Genomic DNA, 22,247 nt, shown 5'->3' with positions numbered 1-22,247 from the left:
ACTGTATACTGTCAACTGACATCTATATCTATATTCAAAGAAAAGACTCTCGGGGCTTAAATACTAGTTTACAAAAATAGGCTTAAACTCTACACAGAATATTTACAAATTATGCTGGGCGGAGCATCGCACCAGCAGTTAGAGTGGGCTGTGATGGCCTTGGTCAGACGCGTTCTTCGGAGAGAGAGAGAAAGCACTTCTTTGTGGGTCAAAGTAAATAGGAAAAGAAAGTGCTGAAACATGTGTGCCGGATGCGCGCCACATGTTTGGTTAAATTTCTGCTGCTAGCTAAACTCGCAGCGGGGCGGAAGGAAGACAAACTCGCCGCTGCCCTTGGTGCGCGTCGAGTTATACAATCATAAATAGTAAACGAACCCTTGGGCCAGATTGCTGGCTCGGGTATCGTATCACATTTTATGTTTATATCGCCCAGCGCCCTCGGGGTGGTTTATTGCCTTAGAGGCCTCGAATATTGATGAGTTGGGTTTAAGCGTGATCATATTACACCTTTCCCCTTTCGGAGAATGACGTAACATTGAGAAGTCATTCAAGTTAAATTAGGTGGAAAGATTCGTCTGACCTTACAATTTTAGTGTTTATTCAATGTTTGTGATATGTACATTTTTCGTGTATTCAGGTAAAAATTAAGTTTGTTTATAAAGATTATCCTTATAATATGATTATACGGGTTGTCTTCGTTGGGTGTTCTATTTGCTTATAAATATATTTATTTTTAATATTTGTTTAATATATACATTTTACATTTGATAATAACTGTCGGAAGGATTAACTGCTAACTAACTAATATATACATTTTACATTTGATAATAACTGTCGGAAGGATTAACTGCTAACTAGGTATCCCTTTCCCCTTAGGGTGGGGTTGCTCATATGGTATTATTCTGTTTTTATGTACAGTCTGGACTTTATTGGTTTGATCATCTCTTATTGTTACGTTAGGGTGTTTAATGTCAATTATTATATATGGTCCTACGTATACTTTGTCTAATTTGGATCTGTTTTCGTTTGATAGAAATACTAGATCATTAATGGCTACTTTTGATGGTCTAGCCATGGTTTTCTGTGTCTCATTTCTGGCTTTTCTTACCTTATCAATTATTTCCCTAGCGGTATTTGATGCTATTTGTAGTTTATATTTAAGTTCTTTGTAATATAAATCCATGTTGTAAATTGGTTCTATATATGTGCTTGTTGTGAGGTTTTGTGGTAATTTAGCATTCGTTCCAAAAACTAACTCGAATGGAGTGTATGAGAAATCTGTGTGTGGTGTTGTGTTGTAGCAGAATGTGTAGTAAGGCAACCATTCATCCCAGTCACTCTGTGCTTGGTTGACGAATTGCCTTACGTACTCGTTAAGACAACGATGGTTCCTTTCCAGGCTTCCTATTGATTGAGGGTGATATGGAGTGGAAAAATTTTGTTTAAACTTCAGTAATGAAGCTATGTTTTCGAATAACTCGTTCTTATATTCAGTTCCTTGGTCTGTTTGGATGAGTTTTGGAATTCCATAGACCAGAATTAAGTTTTCTATGAAGGCTTTGGCTATGGTGGATGCTTGTTTGTCTATTGTGGGTTTAATAATGATGTATTTTGTTAAGTTGCATTGAATGGTCAGTGCGTATCGGTTTCCATTATTGGATCTGTTAAATGGTCCAATTGTGTCAATCGATACGCAGTCGAATGCTTTTTGGGGTGTTTTAATTTCGACGAAATTTTCGTTTGTTCGTATTGTGTGTTTATTTTGCTGGCATTTTATGCACTTCTTGATGTAGCTACTGATATCTTTTTTCATGCCACTCCAAGAATAGAGTCTGCTTAACTTTTTGTATAGTCTGGTGACTCCTGTATGTCCACCAGTGGGTGTATCGTGATTGTTTTTTATAATTTCGAACCTTTCGTTTTGGCTTTCTATCACACGCTTGGGTGTGTAGAGCACTATTTGCAAGTCTTTGAGCGTGTCATTACAAATCTTCTTAAAGGTTTGCACGCTGCATATTTGGAAAATTACGCTTGATAACGCTAGAGCTATCATGCTAATTTTCAAGTTTTTGGCCATATTTTCAACTTTCTTTACTAGTTTTCCCAGGGATTCTTTTGTGTTGCTTGCATTTTCAATTATTGTCGACGACTTTTCTTCGGTTCTTTTTTTATTCATTATTGCGCATTTCAAATTTTTGTTTCCGCTAGCGTTTGTTTCTTTATTCATTTCTAATGCGCGTCCGCATAGAAGTTTAGGTAGGTTTTGCCATTCTCGGGGTTCAATAGCCTCGTACGCTCTGAGCTGATCAGACTCAGTATCGTCGGGGTTTGAATTATTGTCTGTAATTTCTGTGTCGTTATTCGTTTCGTTTAGTTTTCTAGTCATTGCTCTGGTTTGTATACCCAGGACTTTTATAGTTTTAAGTGCCTCGGAATTAATTGCTATTCGTGATAGCGCATCTGCAGTCACATTTAGCTTACCTTGAACGTATTTTACATCAAAATGGAATTCTTCAAGATCCAACCTCATTCTTGTGAGTTTTGATGAGGGATCTTTCATTGAAAATAAATATACTAACGGTCTGTGATCCGTTTTTACTGTGAATTTCCTCCCGTAGAGGTATGGTCTAAAGTACGTAATTGCCCAGTGAATTGCTGTCAATTCCTGTTCAATTGTCGATTTATTGGCTTCACCTTTTGTGAAGGCTTTGCTTGCGTATGCAATGGGTAGTTCTATACCGTCGTTTTCTTGGGCTAAGACGGCGCCGCATGCTATTTTTGAAGCATCGGTTATTAGGGTGAATTCTTGTGTGAAATCGGGGAATTTGAGAACTTTTGGTGAGATAAGTTCGTTTTTCAATTTATTGAATGCATTTTGGCATTCGGGAGACCAATCAAATTTTGCGTTTTTTCTGAGCAATTTGTTTAATGGGTACGCTATTTCTGCGAAATTTTGTATGAACCTCCGGTAATAGTTGCAAAAGGCAACAAAACGCCTCACTTCATCTGCTGATGATGGTGTGGGGTAGTTTGTTACCGCTGAAAACTTAGATTGGTCGGGCTGTATACCTGCCGCTGAAATGTTGTGACCTAGATATGTTACGTCTGGTCTGAAGAAGGAGCATTTTTTGGGATTTAATTTTAAGTTGTAGTTTTGTAATTGTTTGAAAACGTTTTCCAAGTTAATAAGGTGATGGTTTATTGAGCAGCCGACGACGATGATGTCGTCGATGTAAAGGAATGCACATTCAGGTGGGAGTCCGCTAAGTGCTATGGACATCATTCTCTGAAAGCTATTTGGTGATATATTTAGACCGAATGGTAACCTATTGAATTCGTAGTGACCGTTAGAGGTCGAAAATGCTGTGTACTTTTTTGATTTTTCGTCAAGTTCGATTTGGTGGAAACCTGACATTAAGTCTAGGGTTGTAAAATATTTGGCTCTGCCCAAATGATCGAGGATTTCGTCGATTCTTGGTAGGGGGAATTTATCTGGGGTTATCTTTTTATTTAGTTGTCGAAAGTCAACCACTAATCGCCATTTTTTATCTTGAGTATTTGATTTCTTTGGGACTAAGAGGATGGGAGAATTGTATGGTGAGGTGGAATTTTGGATTATTTTGTTATTTAGCATGTGGCTGATTTGGTTATTTATTTCTGAAATTTGTGCTTCCGGGGTTCGATAATTCTTTATGTAAACGGGTGTCTTGTCTTGAAGGTGAATGGTTTGCTTGTAGAAGTTGGTGGTTGTCAATATGTCGTCTTCTAGTGCAAAAATGTCGTTGTATTTAGTGCATAATTCTGTTAATTTCTCCTGGGCATGTTGGGGTGTATGATTCAAATTGAGTTCCTTAATCAGTTTCTCGTGTCTACCTTTTGGGTTTTCTCCTAATTCCGTTGTAATGTGATTTATGGTGTATTCTTTAAGGGGGATAGTGGTGGGGGCGAAGGTTTTTGGGATTGATGTTGGTGTGGTATTTGTGTTAATTATTGTAATGAATTGTGAGTTTGGGTTTATTATTGTGTTTGCGCAAAAAATGCCTGGTTTGATTTCTTGTGCGATCACAAGGGCATCATCGTTTAGGTTGAGTGACGGGAAGTGTTTTATAATTTGGCATCTAGGGGGAATAATGTAATTGTTTTCCCAGCTATCTTGAATCGGAATTTCAATTTTGGTGTTTTCATAGTTGAAGGTCATTAGCCATGTTTTGAGGCATAGGTTACATTCATATTTGGTGAGGAAATCTCTGCCTAAAATGCCATCTGCAATTATAGGAAACTTGTTGTTGACGATTTGAAATTGGTGTGGAATTTGGATATCGTCAAAAATGATATTTGTATTTGTGCTCGCTATGGATTCGGTCTTTCCCTCCGTAACTCCATTAATAATGCATCTATTTCCGGGGTGTATTAATTGTTTTCCGTTAATTTTTTCTTCTTTTACTATTGAGATGTCAGCGCCTGTATCAATTATTAATATACATGGTTTGCTTGACATTTGTAAGTATAGTGTAACGAACATTGAACAATTCACGTCGCATTTAAAAATATTTAATGTTGGTCTCCGTAATGTTTGTTTTCCTCCAATGTCAATGCCGGTTCGGACTGGAGGGCGTCCGTCGGTTGTGACTCGTTTCCCGTTAGGCGGATGTATTGCTGAGGGCGGTTAAAATTTGTATTCCGCCTATTGTTGTTGTTGTTATTTCGCTGTGGGTTTATGTTTGAGAATTGGTCTCGAACTTGGTTTTGCTGGCCAAAACGGTTATAGTTATTACGCGGTTGGTTTTGAAAATTATTTTGGTTGAAATTGTTGCGGTTGAAATTGTTTTGGTTTCTACCGCGGTTATGGAAGTCGTTTGGCCTGCGCCTGTAATTATTATAATGTGTGTCAACGTTGTTGTTGAAACGGTTGGCGTTTCTGTTGGTTTGCGAGTATGCAAATACTGATGCGCTCGCATTATTTAAGTTTTCCTCCAACGCTTTAGTCATCGCGTCGGAGTATGAATTGAAATTCCCTGCTCTTATGATGAGCGAGGTTTTTTCGTTTTTTAACCCTCCGGCTAAATGTTTGACGCCTTCTTTGTTTGCCATAGATTTGGCAACTTGGGGCGGAATTTCTTTAGCGGTGTACGCTGTTTCCAAACTGAACACCAATTTTTCTAAATCCAGGCAAAATTGTTCGATTCCACCGTTTTGTTTCAAGTTAGCCATTTTAGCTAGAACTTGTTCCGGTGGGCTGGTCGTTATTTTAGCTTTTAAAATTTTGCTTATCTCGCTCACCGATGTCGGTGTTTCAGTGAAGGCATTTCTCGCCCGTCCCTCTAGTTTGGTTAGTATGACGTTAATTATGGTTGCTTTGTTTTCCGGTGTTTCAAATGTTTTCACCAAGTTTAAAGCGTCAGCGAAGGCTTTCAGTTTGTCTATGTTTCCGTCGAATTGCGGAACTATAGACGATGTAGTCTTGATTATTTCGAGTATGCTAGCCATTTTCGGTTTTCTTTGTAACCTGAGGCAAAATAGGACGGCTAGCGCAATTTCCTTGAGTGTTCTTGGTCTACCCTTTTCGATTGACGCCTTAATTGCGTTCAAAAGTTGGTCCGCCTTTTCGGTTATTTTTATGATTTCTGAGCCGTGGGTTGTGTCTAGTAACGTAGACGACAATTTTTTAATCTGTTTCACGAGCGCTTCCGCTTCCGTGAGGCGTTTGGCTAAAGTACTTTTCCTTAGTTTTCTGACCAGTTCCTGTTGTATAGTCAGGTGTATATGTTTTAGTTTTTGTATATTCAATTGGATGAGCTTTGTTACTTCGTCCATTCAAGGAGACAAGGAAAAATGGTTATCGGTAAAGAATTTATTATGCTGAGGTTGCGTTCGAACGCATGTTTTAAAATTTTCGAATTCTTTTAGACGGTGTCGACTACGGCTGCGTGAGCTTTTGCCGCTTGCATAGCATGTGCATTCATGCATGCCTTATATGCTTTGTATATTTTCGAAATTAGTAGTATGGATGTGAGGGCAAGTGTGACGCAGATAATCGCTCCTTGAGCTTCGTGCATTACACTGTGGTTCTCTAGGTGATTTAAAATTTGGATTTGAGCGTCGCCCGTGTTACTAACGGGTTTGGTATTAAATAACCCCATGTTCAACGGTACATATGTAAAACCAATTTTGTGGGTATTGTAATTGCTTTTTTTTTTTTTCTAATTCCTACTACCTATTCCTACTGCCGCGTGGGTATTACGATAAAAAATATTTTGTGCCTCGACTATAAATTTATTACATGATATCCGTATATAAAAGGATTAGACTAACTCGAGTCTGACTTACGCCACGTTTTCTCCGCAAGTGTCCTCTTCTCGGGGGTGGGGGGGGCGTGGGTGCCTCTGCGTCCGTCAGATCTCAGGGGTGTCCAGTTGGATCCAAATCGATGTTCATTTTTTTTTTGAAATACTGCTTGGCTTGCGAATGTTATTTATCCTGGTTGGCCCGGTGGCTACTGTCAGCTTCACGATTTCACTTGTGTCTGCGATTCTAATTTTTCGTAAACGGCTTCAATAGTTTCCGCTGGGGTCCAATTTCTTCCCCGCTTTGCCGATTTTCACTTTCACCATCTTTTCGCTGAATGTTTCGTTACTCAATTTATTCACACTTGCACTGCGTCCGGTTGGTTTAAAAGTTCATTTAGCGAATTTTTCTTAGCTTAAATGATTCATATTCACACCGTACCCGGTTGGTTGGGACCTAACACACACAACACAACAGTAGGCTTCTTCTTCTTCTTGTTTTTAAAAGGCTTTAAACTTTGCAGTTCACCATTGCCTCTGCTCAGTAGGCTCTAAACTCTGCGTTTAAATTCACTTTAATACGCGATAACAGCATCGGATCTGTCGGTTCACTCGTGACTCGGTGTCACTGGTCGCCATGTAAACGTGAAGAAGGAACTTACGCCATTCAGTGGCGTCGACTTTCGGATTTGGTAAATTAAAACACAAACGCTATTCGTACAAGCGTCGCCTTTCTACTGTATACTGTCAACTGACATCTATATCTATATTCAAAGAAAAGACTCTCGGGGCTTAAATACTAGTTTACAAAAATAGGCTTAAACTCTACACAGAATATTTACAAATTATGCTGGGCGGAGCATCGCACCAGCAGTTAGAGTGGGCTGTGATGGCCTTGGTCAGACGCGTTCTTCGGAGAGAGAGAGAAAGCACTTCTTTGTGGGTCAAAGTAAATAGGAAAAGAAAGTGCTGAAACATGTGTGCCGGATGCGCGCCACATGTTTGGTTAAATTTCTGCTGCTAGCTAAACTCGCAGCGGGGCGGAAGGAAGACAAACTCGCCGCTGCCCTTGGTGCGCGTCGAGTTATACAATCATAAATAGTAAACGAACCCTTGGGCCAGATTGCTGGCTCGGGTATCGTATCACATTTTATGTTTATATCGCCCAGCGCCCTCGGGGTGGTTTATTGCCTTAGAGGCCTCGAATATTGATGAGTTGGGTTTAAGCGTGATCATATTACACTTCGACCACGACCGTTTGCGCTTCACGTTGTCGTAAGTGACCCACTTTTCATCGCCAGTCACCATCCGCTTCAGAAACGGGTCGATTTTGTTGCGATTCAGCAGCGATTCACATGCGTCGATACGGTCAAAGATGTTTTTTTGCGTCAACGTGTGTGGCACCCATACATCGAACTTCTTTGTGAATCCAAGCTCCTTCAAATGGTTAATAACGGTTTGATGACTTATCCCAGCTCTTGGCCGATGCTACGGCTGCTACTATGCCGGTCTTTCTCGGCTAATTCAGCGATTTTGTCGCAATTTTCGACGACAGGCCTTCCGGAGCGTGGCGCATCTTCGGCGACCTCTACACCAGAACGAAAACGTTGAAACCATCGTTGTGCGGTGGAAATGGAAACTGTATCGGGTCCATAAACTGCACAAATTTTATTGGCAGCTTCAAATGCATTTTTGCCTTTGTCATAGTAGTACTGTAAAATATGTCGGATTTTCTCTTTATTTTGCTCTATATTTGCGACACTATACGACTCACGAACGACTTAACCAAACAAAACACTGTCAAGGACTATATTATAGCCTTTCCAACAAGCTATAGTATGACTCGATACAATGAATACAACTAGAACTACGCGCTTACAATGACACCTCGCGGAAATACCGCAGGACTTTTTTGACAGCCTAATATTAAAAATAGTTTTGAATTTCACCCAAAAATAATGGATAACTGGATAACCCCAACATAATATATCTCAAATCGAAGTAATGCATACAACCCTGCTAGCAACATTTAAAATATTAACCAGACTCACATACCTGCTAGTAGGGTAGGGCAGGGCTAGTTGGTCATTTTTTAATAAATTTGGCTATAACTATGTAGTACGAAGTTTTGCATTAGAATGTTATGTACCACAATGAAGCTTACATTTTACCCTATCATTATTTGATATGTTTCTTTTATTTAACATCTTTATATTTCAGAATAAATTGACTAACTAACCCCACACACGGGGTAAGTTGGTCAATAATAGGCATGTTTTGTTTTGAGCAAATAATAAACGCTTTGCCATCAGAAGTTTCCTTCATTATAAATTAATTAATTAAATCAAAACAAAAACAGTTAGCTAATATCATGTAGCAAGTGAAAAAACAAATGAATGAAAAATTCAAATTATCATCGTTGTTGAAAATTAGTCAGGCAATCTTTTCTAGCGATTTCGTCTCTCTTCCACTTTGTGGCAAACCAGAGATGCCAGGTTTGAAGACATGTCTTTATTTTAAAGACATTTGATTTTGTGAAGACATTTTGAAGACATTATGAAATATGTGAAGACATTTCAGTATGATAACGTATGTGGATTCTTAAAACATATTATTTCCATGAAATTCTAGCTAGTGGCCGAAAATATCGTCAAAAAAAGTAGGGCTTTAGTCTCAGCGAACGAAGCGGTGTGAATACATATTGTCTCTAGAAGACATCGAAAATTCGAATGATTGTGACATTGAATTTGTATTATTTTGGCCCTACTATACAATATATTAACCTGCCCTGGCCATTTTCTCGTACCATGTCAATACTTTTGAAAAAAAAAACACCTGACATCCCTGCCACGCACAACCGCTCGTATTCTTGCTTGCATTTGTTTTTATGACATTTGTACCGTTTGCCCCAAAGTATATAGAAATAGCTTCCAGGTATGCTACATTACTCAATGCGTTATTGTGAGTTCTGATATTCAATGATAGCGTTTATTATATTTCATGAAAATTTCATAGCAAAAAAATAGAAATATTTCAATTATATTGCAAGTGGTTTGTGTGATGGTTGATCTCAGCTTGTCTCGTTTCAAATACACTGGGTTTAGCAGTAAAACATATGCTTTCTATATTTGTTTATATCTTGCGTAATTAAACACGGCATACCTGAAAATTCTATATGCGTTGCTCTCAAACGAGCAATTTTTGTGACTAACTAACCCCTCTATGTATAAAAGAATAGTCATGAAAATTCAATAAAAATAATTTTAAAAGCGATTTCCATTAGCATTCAAAGCTAATGGTTATTAACCAGTTTTATACCCTCCTTTCCTTCCTTTGCGGGTAATTCGTCCCCTTGTTATAAACAGTAGAATATATTGAAACGTGAATGCACTATAGAAATACGAATAGATTTACGAATTGAGTGTTCGTCAACATTGTGACGATTTCCTTATATCCCATCCTTCTCCTAAAAATATGTCACCCTTCTAAACTCGAGTACACCGCGAGTAATCGGTTTCCCACCTTACTAACCATAGATGTAAGAAAATTGTTTATACATATAGTTTTAAAATTAAATTTAAGAATTCGGCTCCTTCAAACTTAAGTAACTAAGCCTGTAAAAATAAACGAATTATTAAAAAAAACAGTTTTAGAACACATTTTATGAATGATTTTTGGCAAAATCGGAATCATGTCCGTATTTTATAACCTACTTAATTAAAAGTTTTTCCAAATTGCTTACTTTTTTGTATCATCAATTCGCTATTTTTCATCCATAGATCGCAATTTTTTTGGACGCTCAGATTCCAAGCTATCGTAACTGACCAACTTACCCCTATGACCAACTAGCCCCGCCCTAACCTACGTAGAGAGACTGTGGGAGGGATAGTACTTAGAATTTTATGAACGGGATTCCGGGATACTTTTGATCACTGTATATTGAAGTTCCCCTGACGTATGTCACACAAAATGTTATGTATTTCATAAACTTTTGATGCAGAAAAACGTAATTTAATGTTGACTTTCACAAATTCTACAATATCTTCTAATATCAGTTCCCGATGTCCTATTCGCGAATTAGGCATCCAGCATGATTGCGAAGGCGAGGTTGGTCTACCAAATAGAGCAGGCATACATTCCTTTTTTGCGCAAAACTATTTTCCCAACTGCACTAGATTGGATTAATTTACTCGTTGAATAAACAATTCCGACCCACAAATTGGATAAAAATCATTTTCCCCCTAAATATAATCAAAACCAAGCAATAAATGATCGATCGCAAAGAGCAATCCAATCACGAAAGTTCAAATATTTTCCCACAGCTGTTATGGGCGGTGCTCGAATTCGTGCATTCGGTTTGTTCAAGTATTCCACACGGATCAATGGACATCAAAGACATTTTCGTAACAACCCCCCCCCCCCCCACTTTGCTGGGAGGACGTAACGTGAAGCCATGCCAGGGATAGCGTTCAGTGCATTCGGTGCTGCTAGTTCTACGCAAGAGTGACCCTTAATACTGGCAGATGGAAAATATTGATTCAGCTTTGCGTTATCCCAACCGGGCAGAAAAGTGATCCGCAATTGAATTATATATTTATGGAGAAAACTGTGTGGTGTTTCTATTGAATTAGAAGGGTGACTCTTGACTTCGACGGTAAACGCATGAATTGCTGCTCACTCGGTTGTGTGATGTAGTGGACTTGTTGTGATTGTGAATAATAGATGCTCCCAGTAATAAACTATGGTTTGTTTATTTGTTTATTTTCTGAGCTTTTGTAAGGATGTTACGTTTGTCTTTTACCGCTCATTCGGGGGTTCGCTGAGGAGTTGACAAGGGTTGGCCGGCATTGTTCCGAGCCTCTTACACCCAAATATGACACATGATCTTCGCCTTAAAATCCATCACCGCCGGTTTACCGCTGTCAAACGAGCTGATTAACTTAAATTATATAAAATATTTACCCTGCTTATGATCAAAAAACCTGTATCGATTTCCCTACAGAATTTTCACCCTCCCTCACACCGGTATCAATAAGTGGAACCATCTCATAACCGGCGAACGGAGCGGAAACAGCCAGGTTAATCTCCGCTGCCAACAACCAACAACACGGCAGCTGGTTGCATTATTAATTTGGCCCTCCGCACGGGAAACGCTCAAAAACAGATACCGGCGGATAGCGTTTAGTAAATAAATTAGCGGGCGAATTTTCATTTAATCCACACTTTGGCGGATATGATTCCGTTCGGCAGGATTTCCGAAAGGCCGACCGGGGTTTGGTTTTGGCGTTTTGGCGCTACCCACCTGGATCTCAACCGTTTTATCATCACTGTGTCGAACTTCGGAAAATTTCATTAATTCGCGTCGAATGGGCGGATTTTGAAGCTATATTTCGAATTCGTTATGCGTTGAGTCCGAACCAAAAAAAAGGAGTGCGATACCCTGGCAGCTGGGTTGGCTTTGGGAACCATCTGACTCTGTTAACACACTTGTGAGATTACCGCTTATAAGGTAGATCCATAGAAGAGATTTGATGGAAGAATGACGATTCCAGAAAAATAGCCGCCTAAATTTTTGAAGAAAGCAGTGCATGACAATCATTCGTTCCCTGCCATACACGAGACAGCATCGCCTTTGAGCAGAACGAATTCAAGTCAGCTTCGCGTATTGTTCGCCTCTAATCATCCTGAGCAACATTATGCTCCAGAAACTGAGCTTGAGCTTGAGCTTGGGTAGACTGTACAATTCGTAGTTGCTCTCCGTGATTGACCTGAACCAACCAAATTTCACAAAGAACACACAGAATGACGCTTGGGACTAGCAAATCATTCTCGTTGTACAATTTTCGAGCTTTAAATTGTCAATAACGACGCCGGCCACGTCCTTACAGTCACCAGGGGAAGGAAAGGAATGTTAGTATGATATTCGCCGCCCGAAGGCCAGAAGGGTCGCCTCTATAGCGTGGTTCCCTAGCGTTTATCATGGAAGGGATAGTTGTTAGTGGGCATGGTTAAGAAAAATCAGGATTCACTGTGGTGAGTGATGTGATTCTAAAAACGCGCCTTCAAAACCAATCTGATTGTCGATAAACTCCGTTAATAATCGAGTATTCTGTATGGAAATCCAATCTTGGCGGTTGATATTTATTTTGGGAAGCCTGAGAATGTAACCGATATAACTCTTCTGAACCTTATCAAACCAGCGATATACTCTTTTTCAACTGCAATCGTGGCAACAGAGTTATTTTTGGGAAACCTGAGAAGGTAACCGAGAAAATTCCTCCAAACCTTATCAAACCGACGATACATTCTCTTATCCAACGCGCGTGGTGTTTTTTTTAAGCTCAATTGTGAAGATTATGAGTTATTTTAGGGAAACATGAAATTGTAACCGATAGAACTCTTCTGAACCAATCGGATCGCCAATAAACTTCATTAATAATCGAGTATTCTGTATGGAAATCCAGTCCTGGCAACTGAGAGTTATTTTGGGAAACCTGAGAAGGTAAGCGATATAACTCCTCTGAATCTTATCAAACAAGCGATATATTTTCTTTTTCAACTGCAATCGTGGCAACAGAGTTATTTTTGGGAAACCTGAGAAGGTAACCGAGAGAACTTATCTAAAATCTCTTTACACACACACACACACTTCGGTCGTAGCGAAAGGGTAAATGTTGACGAGACAAGTATAAATCTCTGGCAACACAGATGCTGCAGCTGTTACAAACAAAGGCACGCATTATACGCACACAAAAACACTCCAACAGCCGGTGGTGTGACGTCCCAGTAGTGGTAATAGCATCACTGCGCCTTTTCAACCTCGCTGGCATCCCAGAGAGCAGCTGGATATTCCTTTCCTGCTCACGTTGCTGCTACTCTTCTCCAATGTAGCACAGCGCTCCACCCACACATACATACTAGCCGTTACATTACCTATACCACGCCATTACTATTAAAGGGTGTGTCACATCAAATTGCATCACGGAAAAAACGCTGTAGAAATTCGCCCAGTAGACCGATCCTTTTCAAAATTTTAGACAGTAAAATAAAAACTATTAAACAACTTTTGGCATTTTCTTTTTATTCATACTTCGAGCCCAAGCCCGTATGCTCGCACCTTCCTCTTTACCCCGTCCATAAGGTTCTGTACAACGTCAGGTTGTAGTTTTTTTTTTGAACAGAAATCCATTTTCTCTTGAAGTCCGCCTCCGATTTGACAACTTTTGGGTTCTTCCGGAGGGCCTGCTTCATTATCGCCCAATATTTCTCTATTGGGCGAAGCTCCGGCGCGTTGGGCGGGTTCATTTCCTTTGGCACGAAGGTGACCCCGTTTGCTTCGTACCACTCCAACACGTCCTTCGAATAGTGGCACGAAGCGAGATCCGGCCAGAAGATGGTCGGGCCCTCGTACTGCTTCAATAGTGGTAGTAAGCGCTTCTGTAGGCACTCCTTAAGGTAAACCTGCCCGTTTACCGTGCCGGTCATCACGAAGGGGGCGCTCCGCTTTCCGCAAGAGCAGATCGCTTGCCACACCATGTACTTTTTGGCAAACTTGGATAGTTTCTGCTTGCGAATCTCCTCCGGAACGCTGAATTTGTCCTCTGCGGAGAAGAACAACAGGCCCGGCAGCTGACGAAAGTCCGCTTTGACGTAGGTTTCGTCGTCCATTACCAGGCAATGCGGCTTCGTCAGCATTTCGGTGTACAGCTTCCGGCTCGCGTCTTCCCCACCATGTTTTGCCTTTCGTCGCGGTTAGGAGCCTTCTGAACCTTGTATGTACGCAGGCCCTCCCGCTGCTTGGTCCGCTGGACGAATAAACTTGACAAATTCAGCTTATTGGCGACATCCCGGACCGAACTTCTCGGATCACGTCTAAACTGCTTAACTACGCGCTTGTGATCTTTTTCACTGACGGAGCATCCATTTTTGCCGTTCTTCACCTTTCGGTCGATGGTTAGGTTCTCGAAGTATCGTTTTAGTACTCTGCTGACCGTGGATCGGACGATTCCCAGCATATTACCGATGTTCCGATGTGACAACTCCGGATTCTCGAAATAAGTGCGCACGATTAATTCACGACGCTCTTTTTCGTTCGACGACATTTTTCCAAATTTACGAAAAATTGACAGTGAAATATGGCCAACGTGATCCATACACTCTTATCTGATTATAAGCGAAAGCTGAAGATATAATTCCTAAAAATTAAATTTCTACGGAAATAAAGTTTTTTCCGTGATGCAATTTGATGTGACACACCCTTTAGTAACGCAAAAGTAACTAAACTGAACTTTTGCTCACTATTGAAAACAGCGCTGGATAATTTCACGAACTCCGAGGAATGTTTGAAAAAAGCATTCAAACTGTGTGGTCTTTGCCCTTGGGATGTAAACGAAGTGGATTTCAGTCGATTGCCTAGTAACGTGAACGCCTGTACGGAAATTGTTCCTAATGCCTCTCTAGATGCAGAAACCTCTCCCGAGAGACAAGAACCAGAGGACGGCAAGTACGAATTCCAGCTTCAACTACACTATGTTGAAAAAAGCCTCAGTGACGATCAGCTGGCAAGGTTTATGTTGGATTGGAAGAATGAATTCTGGTACGGTCCGTTTGATGAGTTGGCGCTTTTCAACTACTGGAAGATAATTAAGGACAAGTCGGAAGGTTTGATGTTCACTGAACCTTTGGAGCAGTTCCAGAGTGTTACCCTGGAGCTGGTAATTGAAGAAGATGGTACGTGTACTTCTCTTGAGCAACAAAGTACTATTCATGGTAAGCGTGAACAAGATCAACAGTTGAGCCGATTAGAATCAGAATGGTCTATGTGCTATAGAGTAAGCTTTTCGCGAAACGCAAACTGATTAAACATCAATAATGGAATTTTCATTTATCGCCCAAATTTTAGAAGGAAATAACAGCTCCAAAGTTTTTTTTCTCAAATTTTCTTAGAATGACCATCTGCAAGTCACACTTTGAACACAAAAATCTCTTGCAAATGGTTTATAGACCTCTTTGATCCGCTATGGCTCAATTAGAAGTAGGTAGATGGAATAATTGCTAATTCTCACATAATATTTTTTAGATGAATCATCCGAGCAAACATGTAACGAACAATCGTATCAAGCCAATGAAGACGTAGTGACTTCTGCTGCCATTACACCGGAAGATGCAGTACAAGAAGATCCATTTGACGGTATTTTAATTTGGCCAAAAGCTAACGACAAAAGTAACGATTCAAAATCAAGACGACAAGAACACGTACCATCGGTCGCAACCAGTAATAGATGGCGGCAATGGTATGATAAAAAGGACGACGAGAAAAAACTAAAGGAGGAATCAAAACTAGCTAAGGCCGAAGAACGAAAACTGATCCGAATCCAGAAAGAAAAGGAGAAAGATTGTAAGAAGAAGAAAAGACAGGAAGAAAAACTTCAGAAGCAAAAATTGAAGCAGTAAAAGGAGAATAATCCTCCAAGAAAGAAGAAAAAGACACCTTAAATATGTAAACGACGCGCACTTTAAGTCTTTTTTCCACTTTTTATTTTTATGTTTTAACCATAAACTGATTTTAAGTTAATCATCAATACGAAATCCAGAATTATGCTTTTTTCTGTTTAAATGAATAAAACGATAGTCCAAGAGATTTTTCGTCTTAAGTTGTTTTATTATTCATAACAAAAACTTCACTTAAAAAAAGGTCTTTAAGTTTGAGTAGAACAACAAGAAATTTCTGTTACATTTAACCTTTTTTTTCTCTAAAAAATAAGTTTTCTCGTGTATGTTAATCTTTTGCTTAGTAGTGTTTATTTAACCATTTCTTTTTGGCATCATGCTGGCACGGGTTTGACTATTCATTTTTGTCAACCAACTATTAATCAATCGATATTTAGGTAGACTTTTATTGAAGCTATTTTTATGTACAAAAAAGGTTTATTATTGTTTTTAAACCATCAAAAAAGTTGTATGAAGTAAGGCAGTGTACACAAATTACGTAACAAATTTTTTGGAGATTTTAGACCCCCTCCCTTCCCTTAATTAACGCTTTTTTCATGGGAGATTTTGCTTTGTAATGACGATGATAGGTACTCTCCCTCCCTCCTAAGAGCGTTACATAATTTGTGTACGCTGCCTAAAGGGCTATTTTTTTCTGTATACTGAATTCACTTGTTCCTACGTATGGAAAATTTAGTTCATTTTATGTGTGTTGGAAAATAATACTAGAAGAGTGGTAATCGGATTTGATATCATATCTTTCGATATTATCCAATGTTCTAAAACGAGTTAACGTGGTTCATAGATAATTTCTGTAGTACAAAATATTGTAAACAGTTGTAATAAACACGTTATTTTATCGCTTTGGGCTCCATATCAACAAGTGACTCATATTAGGTATCAAATTGACCCATAATTGTGACTTGCTAACTCCGAACTTTTCCATTCATTAGCGAAGTTTACCAAATAAATTTGAGTAAATATCAATGGGATACTAGAAAGTATGTGTTTAAGTGTCAAAGTGGACATTTTTACCGAAAAAAATATCAATGAACATCCAATAATAATCTATTATATGGTAAGCCAATTCGTTGAGTGACCCATAATTGTGGGGGGACTCTATAGTTTACGTCCTATTCTCATGCATACCAAGTTTTCAGTGCACAACTTCATGAAAATCGGCCACGAACATCGTGAGACGAGAATTTTATATATATAGATTATTCCAACCAAATTGAAGCTATTGTTCGACCATTGATATTTACTTGTATAATATGCCAGAGAAAGTTGTTGCCCGGACTACTGAAATGAGCATTTGCTGCAAACGTTTTTTAAACTCATGTTTGACTGCATTTGGTCTAATGGAGCAAATGGTCCGATAGAAGATCGGAAGATCATCGAGATCCTGCAGGAGAATTCGATGACCGTTGGGTGGTATCCATTTTGTTTTTAATCGAAATGTACCATTATATTCGCGTGCTACGTATTCTTCAATGAAATATGCATCACATTTGATGCTTTATCAAGTATCGCTTCGAATCACTTTTCAATGAAGTGCTAAACCCTTAAATCACGAAGCAGTAAACACGAACCAATCAGTTCGCCACCCGCTTCTCCACCTTCGAAAGAGACCCGGGCAAGCTCACCGATCGTATTTTTAATCCTCCCCCCGAGCGGCGAAGCGAAGACAGCCCGCGCGTGATGGTTCCCGGCAAGTGCATGATTGCATGATTTGCAATTACCATACGACAACGAAAAGCCATGCATCAATGCATCACACTTCATGCTGAATTGTATGTCGCGCTGGGGTAGAACACGACTAACAACAATGAATTTATGGCCGTGTCTCAGTGACAGAGCCATATAAGAAGGCGACAATTGGACGTTATGCGCTTTGGAGACACCGTTTCGTTTCGATTCCGATCCCCTTTCAGCTGGCAGAATCGAAATGAACGAGAATAAAACGGTCCAACGGAAAGATGCTGTTCGTGCACTTATGCAATTGTCCGAGCTGTTAGGTGGAGCAAATTGAATAAATGATTGTCGGGAGAGTGGCATGCCGTGATCACATCTTATTTCCATCCATTCCTTGTTGCACATCACCATCTGCCATCGTTATCGGTGATAATTATCACCTCATCCGAAGTCGAAGGATCAACTGGAGTCAATTGGTGGGCAGTTCGGTTGATAGGGCAGTAGTTTTTCGGGCCAATCTGAAATATCGGTCCAATCGTATTGATTTCTTCGATGATTTATTGAGTTTTTGATTAATTCATTTATCGATTCGCTGATTCATTGATTAATTGATTGATAGATTGATTGATTTAATTTGCTGTACGAAAACATCAACAGGTTGGTTCAGCGCAATATTGAGCCATGATCAAGAAAAAGAGTCAACAGACGAATGTCATGCCAACTCGTCTTAGGAGTTGGCAGCACCATCTCGGATTGCTTTGAAACGTTGTGCGTGTCATTTATGTAACTTTGCATACTCGAAATCTCAAAAAAAAAAATTAAACTACTTTTTGAAAAGGGTTAGTCTTTTATTCTTGAATGAACAAAAAAAATATTACTAAAAAACTATGAAACCTAAACATTTTGATCAAATTGATTGATTCGTAGGAAACTGTTTAAATTTTCATGGAAATATATTAGGTGAACCGGTATGTTTCTTCGGTTTCACAACAGATGGCGTAACTTGTTTATTATTCGAGTGAATCACATTTCCAGACATTCATTGGAAACCTACTGTCATTGCGCGTCTTTTTAAGTATATGTCAAAAAGCGTAAACAACATAGTTTTTTGCCACTTTGAATATGTCGAATTTCGTACCAACGAGAGTGTTTTTGCGGGGTGTGTCATTTCATTACTTCAATGTGAAGAAAAAAGCTGCGAAAAGTCATCGCATTTTGGTGGAAGTTTATCGTGACCATGCTCCAACTGAAGGAACGTGTCAGATGTGGTTTGCACGGTATAAAAGTGATAATTTTGACTTGGAAGACGAAGAACGTTCCGGACCGCCAAAAAAGTTTGGAGATGAAGAATTGGATGCTTTACTCGATCAAGATTCGTCACAAACGCAGCAAGAACTTGCAGATACATTTGGAGTAGCTCAACAAACCATATGCGATCGTTTAAAAGCAATGGGAATGATCCGAAAGATAGGACATTGGGTGCCGTATGAATTGAAGCCACGAGACGTCGAACGCCGTTTTGCATTGAAACGTTATTGGTGATAAAAAGTGGGTTCATTACGACAATCCTGAACGTCGGGTAACGTATGGATACCCCGGCCATGCATCAACATCGACGGCCGCGCGGAATATTTATGGCCAGAAGGTTATGCTGTATAAAGGGTGTGTCACATCAAATTGCATCACGGAAAAAACGCTGTAGAAATTCGCCCAGTAGACCGATCCTTTTGAAAATTTTAGACAGTAGAATAAAAACTATTAAATAACTTTTGGCATTTTCTTTTTATTCATAATTCGAGCCCAAGCCCGTATGCTCGCACCTTCCTCTTTACCCCGTCCATAAGGTTCTGTACAACGTCAGGTTGTAGTTTTTTTTAACAGAAATCCATTTTCTCTTGAAGTCCGCCTCCGATTTGACAACTTTTGGGTTCTTCCGGAGGGCCTGCTTCATAATCGCCCAATATTTCTCTATTGGGCGAAGCTCCGCCGCGTTGGGCGGGTTCATTTCCTTTGGCACGAAGGTGACCCCGTTGGCTTCGTACCACTCCAACACGTCCTTTGAATAGTGGTACGAAGCGAGATCCGGCCAGAAGATGGTCGGGCCCTCGTGCTGCTTCAATAGTGGTAGTAAGCGCTTCTGTAGGCACTCCTTAAGGTAAACCTGCCCGTTTACCGTGCCGGTCATCACGAAGGGGGCGCTCCGCTTTCCGCAAGAGCAGATCGCTTGCCACACCATGTACTTTTTGGCAAACTTGGATAGTTTCTGCTTTCGAATCTCCTCCGGAACGCTGAATTTGTCCTCTGCGGGGATGAGCAACAGGCCCGGCAGCTGACGAAAGTCCGCTTTGACGTAGGTTTCGTCGTCCATTACCAGTCAATGCGGCTTCGTCGGCTCGCGTCTTCCCCACCATGTTTTGCCTTTCGTCGCGGTTAGGAGCCTTCTGAACCTTGTATGTACGCAGGCCCTCCCGCTGCTTGGTCCGCTGGACGAATGAACTTGACAAATTCAGCTTATTGGCGACATCCCGGACCGAACTTCTCGGATCACGTCTAAACTGCTTAACTACGCGCTTGTGATCTTTTTCACTGACGGAGCATCCATTTTTGCCGTTCTTCACCTTCCGGTCGATGGTTAGGTTCTCGAAGTATCGTTTTAGTACTCTGCTGACCGTGGATTGGACGATTCCCAGCATCTTACCGATGTCCCAATGTGACAACTCCGGATTCTTGAAATGAGTGCACAGGATTAATTCACGACGCTCTTTTTCGTTCGACGGCATTTTTCCAATTTTACGAAAAATTGACAGTGAAGCATGGCCAACGTGATCTATACACTCTTATCTGATTATAAGCGAAAGCTGAAGATATAATTCCTAAAAATTAAATTTCTACAGCGATTTTTCCGTGATGCAATTTGATGTGACACACCCTTTATTTGGTGTGACCAGCTGGGTGTGGTGTACTATGAGCTGCTAAAACCGAATGAAACCATTACGAGGGATGTCTACCGACCACAATTGATGCATTTGAGCCTTGCAATGAAGGAAAAAATATCACAATACGAGCAAAGACACGATAAAGTTATTTTGCAGCACGACAATGCTAGGCCACATGTCGCGAAACCGGTCCAGAACATACTTGGAAACGCTGAAATGGGAGGTCCGTGGCTCCGTCCGAGGGCTCATGTCCGATTACTACCTTTTTCGATAGATACAACATGGCCTGGTTGACCAGCACTTCTCCAATTTTGATGAAGTCAAAAATAGGATCGATTCGTGGTTAGCCGACAAACCAGCCGATTATTTCCTCAAAGGGATCCGTGAGTTGCCAGAAAGATGGGAAAAAGTTGTGACCAGCTATGAGCAATTCTTTGAATATTAAATTTGTAACAATTTTTGCAGAATAAAGCATTAATTTTTGAAAAAAAACGATTAAACTTACTCCTACTCCTTACTCCGTACTCCTATATATATTAGGCTGTCAAAAAAGTCCTGCGGTAGTTTTTTTGAATTTTCATTTGTTCATAAAATTAGTTACCATCATCTGTTTTAAGTCAAATATGCGCCGTTTTGTTCGATGACTTGTTCCCAACGAGATGCCAACTTCATAATACCCCTGTTATAGAAGCTCGCTTCCTTATTGGCAAAATCTCGGATAGCCAATTTTCACAGGCCTCTTTTGTGGCTAACTTCTGACTACCTAGCTCGTTCGCCATGGACAAAAACAGGTGGTAGTCACTTGGTGCAAGGTCCGGACTATACGGCGGATGCAAAAGAACCTCCCATCCGAGCTCCCGGAGCGTGGCCTGGCGTTGTCCTGATGGAAGACAATGCGGCCTCTGTTTATCAAAGATGGCCTCTTCTTCATGAGTGCTACCTTCAAGCGGTCCAGTTGTTGGCAGTACAGGTCCAAATTGAGCGTTTGGCCATAGGGAAGCAGCTCATAATAGATTATTCCTTGACAATCCCACCAAACACACAGCAAGACCTTCCTGGCCGTTAATGAGGTCTTGGCCACCGTCTGAGCCGCTTCAGCGGGCTTCGACCACGACCGTTTGCGCTTCACGTTGTCGTAAGTGACCCACTTTTCATCGCCAGTCACCATCCGCTTCAGAAACGGGTCGATTTTGTTGCGATTCAGCAGCGATTCACATGCGTCGATACGGTCAAAGATGTTTTTTTTCGCGTCAACGTGTGTGGCACCCATACATCGACATCGACATACATTGTGAATCCAAGCTTCTTCAAATGGTTAATAACGGTTTGATGACTTATCCCCAGCTCTTGGCCGATGCTACGGCTGCTACTATGCCGGTCTTTCTCGGCTAATTCAGCGATTTTGTGGCAATTTTGGACGACATCTGGCGCATCTTCGACGACCTCTACACCAGAACGAAAACGTTGAAACCATCGTTGTGCGGTGGAAATGGAAACTGTATCGGGTCCATAAACTGCACAAATCTAACCACCATAGAATCATTTATCGCCCCCTAAAATCTCCATATATCTAATTTGGTTCCATTTGCTTGAATAGTTCCCGAGTTATGCAGAAATTTGTGTTTCATTTGTATGGCAGCCCCTCTTAGGGAGGGGGGTGGAAGGACTAACCATCATAGAATCAATTATTGCACCCTAAAACCATCACATGCCAAATTTGGTTTCATTTGCTTCATTAATTCTCGAGTTATGCACAAATTTGTGTTTCATTTGTATCGGTTCAGTAGTTTCCGAGTCTATAAGAATCAGACAGACAGACACACAGACAGAAATCCATTTTTAT

The 22,247-nt window shown here is 40.4% G+C and overlaps 2 protein-coding genes and 1 pseudogene across 3 annotated transcripts in view; 2 read left to right on the top strand and 1 right to left on the bottom strand.

The window, feature by feature from the left end:
- Nucleotides 1–22,247, top strand: part of LOC129765293 (octopamine receptor beta-2R) — a 319,900-nt gene that overhangs the window by 91,960 nt on the left and 205,693 nt on the right. The gene's annotated exons all lie outside the window — the stretch shown is intronic.
- On the bottom strand, nt 4,552–5,487 carry LOC129780808 (probable cyclin-dependent serine/threonine-protein kinase DDB_G0292550). The gene has a single exon (XM_055789142.1). It carries the CDS (start codon nt 5,485–5,487, stop codon nt 4,552–4,554), a length of 936 nt encoding a protein of 311 aa, XP_055645117.1.
- On the top strand, nt 5,833–15,779 carry LOC129780792 (DNA ligase 1-like; annotated as a pseudogene).

The sequence above is a fragment of the Toxorhynchites rutilus genome, chromosome 1 (genome assembly GCF_029784135.1).
Source record: "Toxorhynchites rutilus septentrionalis strain SRP chromosome 1, ASM2978413v1, whole genome shotgun sequence".
In the NCBI taxonomy this organism is placed as follows: domain Eukaryota; kingdom Metazoa; phylum Arthropoda; class Insecta; order Diptera; family Culicidae; genus Toxorhynchites; species Toxorhynchites rutilus.
Note: the sequence above shows the minus strand (reverse complement) of the source record. Positions and strands in the feature narration are given on the sequence as shown.